This window comes from Equus przewalskii, chromosome 12 (genome assembly GCF_037783145.1).
Source record: "Equus przewalskii isolate Varuska chromosome 12, EquPr2, whole genome shotgun sequence".
NCBI classification, from domain to species: domain Eukaryota; kingdom Metazoa; phylum Chordata; class Mammalia; order Perissodactyla; family Equidae; genus Equus; species Equus przewalskii.
Window position 1 is genome coordinate 8,881,449 of NC_091842.1, and position 9,794 is coordinate 8,891,242.

At 70.7% G+C, this 9,794-nt stretch overlaps 1 protein-coding gene across 1 annotated transcript in view; it reads left to right on the plus strand.

Moving 5' to 3' along the window:
• LOC103543630 (mucin-3B-like) overlaps positions 1-9,794 on the plus strand; it is an 84,658-nt gene that overhangs the window by 45,550 nt on the left and 29,314 nt on the right. The window contains exon 3 of the mRNA XM_070568929.1: positions 707-9,750. Within this exon, the coding sequence (XP_070425030.1) occupies positions 707-9,750 (9,044 nt within the window). The remainder of the gene's footprint in view (positions 1-706; positions 9,751-9,794) is intronic.

The following is a 9,794-nucleotide window of genomic DNA, read 5'->3' on the forward strand; positions in this document are numbered from 1 at the left end:
GGCAGCTGGTGGAGGAGAGGGCAGGGAGCAGGGGAAGGGAAGAGCACGTGTGCCAGAAGCAAGGGATGGGGTGGCCAGCGGAGGAGGCAGGAGCCTCAGCTGAACCCACATGCTCAGCCCAGGCCATCCTGGGGCTGGAAGGTCGGTCACTCAGACAAGGTGCGCAAGGGACCGAGGCACCCCCACTCCCCTTTGAGAGACAGTGGAGTGCGTCGAGGAGTGGACAGATGTTGGCCTTCAGAATGTGAAAGGCCCCAAAACCAAACTGCCCGTGATGGGGAATAAGTGATGGAACTTCCTGCCTTTTGTGATACGTATCTGGAAAATGGGGTGGGAGTAAGCTTGGTGGTGTTCTACGGGGTGTGAAAAACCTTTGTGCTATTATGGAGACAACGCGACCTAGAAATGAATTCCTGTCTCCTACCACCACTACAGGAACTTTGCCCATGGCCACAGCCAACTCTACTGACCTTTTACCCAAAGGAGGAGTACCCAACACTACCCTGACCAGATCCTCACATTCGAAAGGTACAGGAGCGTGGCCAGTCATCACACACAAAATCACTTTGCCCGCTCCCAGGAGGATGGAAAACAAACCTATGAATCTGACCACATCCCTTTACCTGAAACCCATTTCTGAAACATTGCTGCAATCTCCAAACACCTACGCAACCAGCAAAGTCACATCCACACTTGCTGCCTCCAGCCCCTCGGCGGCCCCCACGCACGCGGTCCCTTCATCCCCCGCCAGCCTACATACAGAAACCACGCCCGGTGGCACCACCACCTCTGCCACGACGCCCCCTCTGCCGCCCACGCTCACCAGCACCCCTCGCCCCCCTTCTCCGTCCCCCTCCACCACTATTCCGGCCACGTCCGCAGGCTCCTCTCCCGGCACCACGCACCCAGAGGGCAGCACCCCGCCTGCAAGCAGCACCCTCACCCGGCGCACAACCGCGGGATCCACCCCGCCACCCACTCCCACCCATGCCTACCCGACCTCCACCCCCGCCACGGGACCACCCTCCTCCACCGCAGCCACCACGCACACAGGCAGCCCGACCGACACCACCTCTCACGCCCCATCCACCTGGAGAACCACACTGCCTCCTACCCCCGCCCTGCCTCCAGAGGCTCTCACGACAGCCCTCACTGCTCCTGCCCCCGTCACGTCCTCCCTCGCTCCCACCAACACCAATGCCGTCTCCTCCCCACCGTCCCCCACCTCGCCTCCTCCGGTGACCTCCAGCACCTTCGCGCCACCCACCGCCCCGCTTGTGTCCTCTCCGCCTCCCCCGGCCACGGGACCCGTCTCCACTTTGGCCACCCTCGCTCCCCCTCCTTCCGCCCGGCTCACCACGCTGCCTGCCACCCACGCCACGTCCACCCCTGCCTCTGCCTCTGCCTCTGCCTCTGCCCCTGGCCCTGGCACTGTCAGCCCGGCCAGCACCTCTGAGAGCACCGCTCCCGCTGACACTTCCAGCCCGGCCCCCTCCGTCACGGCCCCGGCCCCCACGGCCTCCACTCCACACACAGCCACGGCCGCTCCCACGAGCATGGGCACCACGCCCGCCCCTGCAACACCACACAGCCCGCCCGGGGCCTCTTCCTCCACCCTCTACTCCACAGCCAGCGCCACCACATCGGCAGGAAGCCCGCCTCCGCCGACCTCCCACACCGCGCAGGCATCCACAGTCCTCGCCCCGTCCTCAGCGGTCAGTACAGGCCACCCGACCACACCACCGGCCACCATCACCCCCACCTCCGCGCCGACCACCGGTGCCTTGGCCGCCGCCACCCACCTCACCTCCACACTCGCTGCCTCCAGCCCCTCGGCGGCCCCCACGCACGCGGTCCCTTCATCCCCCGCCAGCCTACATACAGAAACCACGCCCGGTGGCACCACCACCTCTGCCACGACGCCCCCTCTGCCGCCCACGCTCACCAGCACCCCTCGCCCCCCTTCTCCGTCCCCCTCCACCACTATTCCGGCCACGTCCGCAGGCTCCTCTCCCGGCACCACGCACCCAGAGGGCAGCACCCCGCCTGCAAGCAGCACCCTCACCCGGCGCACAACCGCGGGATCCACCCCGCCACCCACTCCCACCCATGCCTACCCGACCTCCACCCCCGCCACGGGACCACCCTCCTCCACCGCAGCCACCACGCACACAGGCAGCCCGACCGACACCACCTCTCACGCCCCATCCACCTGGAGAACCACACTGCCTCCTACCCCCGCCCTGCCTCCAGAGGCTCTCACGACAGCCCTCACTGCTCCTGCCCCCGTCACGTCCTCCCTCGCTCCCACCAACACCAATGCCGTCTCCTCCCCACCGTCCCCCACCTCGCCTCCTCCGGTGACCTCCAGCACCTTCGCGCCACCCACCGCCCCGCTTGTGTCCTCTCCGCCTCCCCCGGCCACGGGACCCGTCTCCACTTTGGCCACCCTCGCTCCCCCTCCTTCCGCCCCGCTTACCACGCTGCCTGCCACCCACGCCACGTCCACCCCTGCCTCTGCCTCTGCCTCTGCCTCTGCCCCTGGCCCTGGCACTGTCAGCCCGGCCAGCACCTCTGAGAGCACCGCTCCCGCTGACACTTCCAGCCCGGCCCCCTCCGTCACGGCCCCGGCCCCCACGGCCTCCACTCCACACACAGCCACGGCCGCTCCCACGAGCATGGGCACCACGCCCGCCCCTGCAACACCACACAGCCCGCCCGGGGCCTCTTCCTCCACCCTCTACTCCACAGCCAGCGCCACCACATCGGCAGGAAGCCCGCCTCCGCCGACCTCCCACACCGCGCAGGCATCCACAGTCCTCGCCCCGTCCTCAGCGGTCAGTACAGGCCACCCGACCACACCACCGGCCACCATCACCCCCACCTCCGCGCCGACCACCGGTGCCTTGGCCGCCGCCACCCACCTCACCTCCACACTCGCTGCCTCCAGCCCCTCGGCGGCCCCCACGCACGCGGTCCCTTCATCCCCCGCCAGCCTACATACAGAAACCACGCCCGGTGGCACCACCACCTCTGCCACGACGCCCCCTCTGCCGCCCACGCTCACCAGCACCCCTCGCCCCCCTTCTCCGTCCCCCTCCACCACTATTCCGGCCACGTCCGCAGGCTCCTCTCCCGGCACCACGCACCCAGAGGGCAGCACCCCGCCTGCAAGCAGCACCCTCACCCGGCGCACAACCGCGGGATCCACCCCGCCACCCACTCCCACCCATGCCTACCCGACCTCCACCCCCGCCACGGGACCACCCTCCTCCACCGCAGCCACCACGCACACAGGCAGCCCGACCGACACCACCTCTCACGCCCCATCCACCTGGAGAACCACACTGCCTCCTACCCCCGCCCTGCCTCCAGAGGCTCTCACGACAGCCCTCACTGCTCCTGCCCCCGTCACGTCCTCCCTCGCTCCCACCAACACCAATGCCGTCTCCTCCCCACCGTCCCCCACCTCGCCTCCTCCGGTGACCTCCAGCACCTTCGCGCCACCCACCGCCCCGCTTGTGTCCTCTCCGCCTCCCCCGGCCACGGGACCCGTCTCCACTTTGGCCACCCTCGCTCCCCCTCCTTCCGCCCCGCTTACCACGCTGCCTGCCACCCACGCCACGTCCACCCCTGCCTCTGCCTCTGCCTCTGCCTCTGCCCCTGGCCCTGGCACTGTCAGCCCGGCCAGCACCTCTGAGAGCACCGCTCCCGCTGACACTTCCAGCCCGGCCCCCTCCGTCACGGCCCCGGCCCCCACGGCCTCCACTCCACACACAGCCACGGCCGCTCCCACGAGCATGGGCACCACGCCCGCCCCTGCAACACCACACAGCCCGCCCGGGGCCTCTTCCTCCACCCTCTACTCCACAGCCAGCGCCACCACATCGGCAGGAAGCCCGCCTCCGCCGACCTCCCACACCGCGCAGGCATCCACAGTCCTCGCCCCGTCCTCAGCGGTCAGTACAGGCCACCCGACCACACCACCGGCCACCATCACCCCCACCTCCGCGCCGACCACCGGTGCCTTGGCCGCCGCCACCCACCTCACCTCCACACTCGCTGCCTCCAGCCCCTCGGCGGCCCCCACGCACGCGGTCCCTTCATCCCCCGCCAGCCTACATACAGAAACCACGCCCGGTGGCACCACCACCTCTGCCACGACGCCCCCTCTGCCGCCCACGCTCACCAGCACCCCTCGCCCCCCTTCTCCGTCCCCCTCCACCACTATTCCGGCCACGTCCGCAGGCTCCTCTCCCGGCACCACGCACCCAGAGGGCAGCACCCCGCCTGCAAGCAGCACCCTCACCCGGCGCACAACCGCGGGATCCACCCCGCCACCCACTCCCACCCATGCCTACCCGACCTCCACCCCCGCCACGGGACCACCCTCCTCCACCGCAGCCACCACGCACACAGGCAGCCCGACCGACACCACCTCTCACGCCCCATCCACCTGGAGAACCACACTGCCTCCTACCCCCGCCCTGCCTCCAGAGGCTCTCACGACAGCCCTCACTGCTCCTGCCCCCGTCACGTCCTCCCTCGCTCCCACCAACACCAATGCCGTCTCCTCCCCACCGTCCCCCACCTCGCCTCCTCCGGTGACCTCCAGCACCTTCGCGCCACCCACCGCCCCGCTTGTGTCCTCTCCGCCTCCCCCGGCCACGGGACCCGTCTCCACTTTGGCCACCCTCGCTCCCCCTCCTTCCGCCCCGCTTACCACGCTGCCTGCCACCCACGCCACGTCCACCCCTGCCTCTGCCTCTGCCTCTGCCTCTGCCCCTGGCCCTGGCACTGTCAGCCCGGCCAGCACCTCTGAGAGCACCGCTCCCGCTGACACTTCCAGCCCGGCCCCCTCCGTCACGGCCCCGGCCCCCACGGCCTCCACTCCACACACAGCCACGGCCGCTCCCACGAGCATGGGCACCACGCCCGCCCCTGCAACACCACACAGCCCGCCCGGGGCCTCTTCCTCCACCCTCTACTCCACAGCCAGCGCCACCACATCGGCAGGAAGCCCGCCTCCGCCGACCTCCCACACCGCGCAGGCATCCACAGTCCTCGCCCCGTCCTCAGCGGTCAGTACAGGCCACCCGACCACACCACCGGCCACCATCACCCCCACCTCCGCGCCGACCACCGGTGCCTTGGCCGCCGCCACCCACCTCACCTCCACACTCGCTGCCTCCAGCCCCTCGGCGGCCCCCACGCACGCGGTCCCTTCATCCCCCGCCAGCCTACATACAGAAACCACGCCCGGTGGCACCACCACCTCTGCCACGACGCCCCCTCTGCCGCCCACGCTCACCAGCACCCCTCGCCCCCCTTCTCCGTCCCCCTCCACCACTATTCCGGCCACGTCCGCAGGCTCCTCTCCCGGCACCACGCACCCAGAGGGCAGCACCCCGCCTGCAAGCAGCACCCTCACCCGGCGCACAACCGCGGGATCCACCCCGCCACCCACTCCCACCCATGCCTACCCGACCTCCACCCCCGCCACGGGACCACCCTCCTCCACCGCAGCCACCACGCACACAGGCAGCCCGACCGACACCACCTCTCACGCCCCATCCACCTGGAGAACCACACTGCCTCCTACCCCCGCCCTGCCTCCAGAGGCTCTCACGACAGCCCTCACTGCTCCTGCCCCCGTCACGTCCTCCCTCGCTCCCACCAACACCAATGCCGTCTCCTCCCCACCGTCCCCCACCTCGCCTCCTCCGGTGACCTCCAGCACCTTCGCGCCACCCACCGCCCCGCTTGTGTCCTCTCCGCCTCCCCCGGCCACGGGACCCGTCTCCACTTTGGCCACCCTCGCTCCCCCTCCTTCCGCCCCGCTTACCACGCTGCCTGCCACCCACGCCACGTCCACCCCTGCCTCTGCCTCTGCCTCTGCCTCTGCCCCTGGCCCTGGCACTGTCAGCCCGGCCAGCACCTCTGAGAGCACCGCTCCCGCTGACACTTCCAGCCCGGCCCCCTCCGTCACGGCCCCGGCCCCCACGGCCTCCACTCCACACACAGCCACGGCCGCTCCCACGAGCATGGGCACCACGCCCGCCCCTGCAACACCACACAGCCCGCCCGGGGCCTCTTCCTCCACCCTCTACTCCACAGCCAGCGCCACCACATCGGCAGGAAGCCCGCCTCCGCCGACCTCCCACACCGCGCAGGCATCCACAGTCCTCGCCCCGTCCTCAGCGGTCAGTACAGGCCACCCGACCACACCACCGGCCACCATCACCCCCACCTCCGCGCCGACCACCGGTGCCTTGGCCGCCGCCACCCACCTCACCTCCACACTCGCTGCCTCCAGCCCCTCGGCGGCCCCCACGCACGCGGTCCCTTCATCCCCCGCCAGCCTACATACAGAAACCACGCCCGGTGGCACCACCACCTCTGCCACGACGCCCCCTCTGCCGCCCACGCTCACCAGCACCCCTCGCCCCCCTTCTCCGTCCCCCTCCACCACTATTCCGGCCACGTCCGCAGGCTCCTCTCCCGGCACCACGCACCCAGAGGGCAGCACCCCGCCTGCAAGCAGCACCCTCACCCGGCGCACAACCGCGGGATCCACCCCGCCACCCACTCCCACCCATGCCTACCCGACCTCCACCCCCGCCACGGGACCACCCTCCTCCACCGCAGCCACCACGCACACAGGCAGCCCGACCGACACCACCTCTCACGCCCCATCCACCTGGAGAACCACACTGCCTCCTACCCCCGCCCTGCCTCCAGAGGCTCTCACGACAGCCCTCACTGCTCCTGCCCCCGTCACGTCCTCCCTCGCTCCCACCAACACCAATGCCGTCTCCTCCCCACCGTCCCCCACCTCGCCTCCTCCGGTGACCTCCAGCACCTTCGCGCCACCCACCGCCCCGCTTGTGTCCTCTCCGCCTCCCCCGGCCACGGGACCCGTCTCCACTTTGGCCACCCTCGCTCCCCCTCCTTCCGCCCCGCTTACCACGCTGCCTGCCACCCACGCCACGTCCACCCCTGCCTCTGCCTCTGCCTCTGCCTCTGCCCCTGGCCCTGGCACTGTCAGCCCGGCCAGCACCTCTGAGAGCACCGCTCCCGCTGACACTTCCAGCCCGGCCCCCTCCGTCACGGCCCCGGCCCCCACGGCCTCCACTCCACACACAGCCACGGCCGCTCCCACGAGCATGGGCACCACGCCCGCCCCTGCAACACCACACAGCCCGCCCGGGGCCTCTTCCTCCACCCTCTACTCCACAGCCAGCGCCACCACATCGGCAGGAAGCCCGCCTCCGCCGACCTCCCACACCGCGCAGGCATCCACAGTCCTCGCCCCGTCCTCAGCGGTCAGTACAGGCCACCCGACCACACCACCGGCCACCATCACCCCCACCTCCGCGCCGACCACCGGTGCCTTGGCCGCCGCCACCCACCTCACCTCCACACTCGCTGCCTCCAGCCCCTCGGCGGCCCCCACGCACGCGGTCCCTTCATCCCCCGCCAGCCTACATACAGAAACCACGCCCGGTGGCACCACCACCTCTGCCACGACGCCCCCTCTGCCGCCCACGCTCACCAGCACCCCTCGCCCCCCTTCTCCGTCCCCCTCCACCACTATTCCGGCCACGTCCGCAGGCTCCTCTCCCGGCACCACGCACCCAGAGGGCAGCACCCCGCCTGCAAGCAGCACCCTCACCCGGCGCACAACCGCGGGATCCACCCCGCCACCCACTCCCACCCATGCCTACCCGACCTCCACCCCCGCCACGGGACCACCCTCCTCCACCGCAGCCACCACGCACACAGGCAGCCCGACCGACACCACCTCTCACGCCCCATCCACCTGGAGAACCACACTGCCTCCTACCCCCGCCCTGCCTCCAGAGGCTCTCACGACAGCCCTCACTGCTCCTGCCCCCGTCACGTCCTCCCTCGCTCCCACCAACACCAATGCCGTCTCCTCCCCACCGTCCCCCACCTCGCCTCCTCCGGTGACCTCCAGCACCTTCGCGCCACCCACCGCCCCGCTTGTGTCCTCTCCGCCTCCCCCGGCCACGGGACCCGTCTCCACTTTGGCCACCCTCGCTCCCCCTCCTTCCGCCCCGCTTACCACGCTGCCTGCCACCCACGCCACGTCCACCCCTGCCTCTGCCTCTGCCTCTGCCTCTGCCCCTGGCCCTGGCACTGTCAGCCCGGCCAGCACCTCTGAGAGCACCGCTCCCGCTGACACTTCCAGCCCGGCCCCCTCCGTCACGGCCCCGGCCCCCACGGCCTCCACTCCACACACAGCCACGGCCGCTCCCACGAGCATGGGCACCACGCCCGCCCCTGCAACACCACACAGCCCGCCCGGGGCCTCTTCCTCCACCCTCTACTCCACAGCCAGCGCCACCACATCGGCAGGAAGCCCGCCTCCGCCGACCTCCCACACCGCGCAGGCATCCACAGTCCTCGCCCCGTCCTCAGCGGTCAGTACAGGCCACCCGACCACACCACCGGCCACCATCACCCCCACCTCCGCGCCGACCACCGGTGCCTTGGCCGCCGCCACCCACCTCACCTCCACACTCGCTGCCTCCAGCCCCTCGGCGGCCCCCACGCACGCGGTCCCTTCATCCCCCGCCAGCCTACATACAGAAACCACGCCCGGTGGCACCACCACCTCTGCCACGACGCCCCCTCTGCCGCCCACGCTCACCAGCACCCCTCGCCCCCCTTCTCCGTCCCCCTCCACCACTATTCCGGCCACGTCCGCAGGCTCCTCTCCCGGCACCACGCACCCAGAGGGCAGCACCCCGCCTGCAAGCAGCACCCTCACCCGGCGCACAACCGCGGGATCCACCCCGCCACCCACTCCCACCCATGCCTACCCGACCTCCACCCCCGCCACGGGACCACCCTCCTCCACCGCAGCCACCACGCACACAGGCAGCCCGACCGACACCACCTCTCACGCCCCATCCACCTGGAGAACCACACTGCCTCCTACCCCCGCCCTGCCTCCAGAGGCTCTCACGACAGCCCTCACTGCTCCTGCCCCCGTCACGTCCTCCCTCGCTCCCACCAACACCAATGCCGTCTCCTCCCCACCGTCCCCCACCTCGCCTCCTCCGGTGACCTCCAGCACCTTCGCGCCACCCACCGCCCCGCTTGTGTCCTCTCCGCCTCCCCCGGCCACGGGACCCGTCTCCACTTTGGCCACCCTCGCTCCCCCTCCTTCCGCCCCGCTTACCACGCTGCCTGCCACCCACGCCACGTCCACCCCTGCCTCTGCCTCTGCCTCTGCCTCTGCCCCTGGCCCTGGCACTGTCAGCCCGGCCAGCACCTCTGAGAGCACCGCTCCCGCTGACACTTCCAGCCCGGCCCCCTCCGTCACGGCCCCGGCCCCCACGGCCTCCACTCCACACACAGCCACGGCCGCTCCCACGAGCATGGGCACCACGCCCGCCCCTGCAACACCACACAGCCCGCCCGGGGCCTCTTCCTCCACCCTCTACTCCACAGCCAGCGCCACCACATCGGCAGGAAGCCCGCCTCCGCCGACCTCCCACACCGCGCAGGCATCCACAGTCCTCGCCCCGTCCTCAGCGGTCAGTACAGGCCACCCGACCACACCACCGGCCACCATCACCCCCACCTCCGCGCCGACCACCGGTGCCTTGGCCGCCGCCACCCACCTCACCTCCACACTCGCTGCCTCCAGCCCCTCGGCGGCCCCCACGCACGCGGTCCCTTCATCCCCCGCCAGCCTACATACAGAAACCACGCCCGGTGGCACCACCACCTCTGCCACGACGCCCCCTCTGCCGCCCACG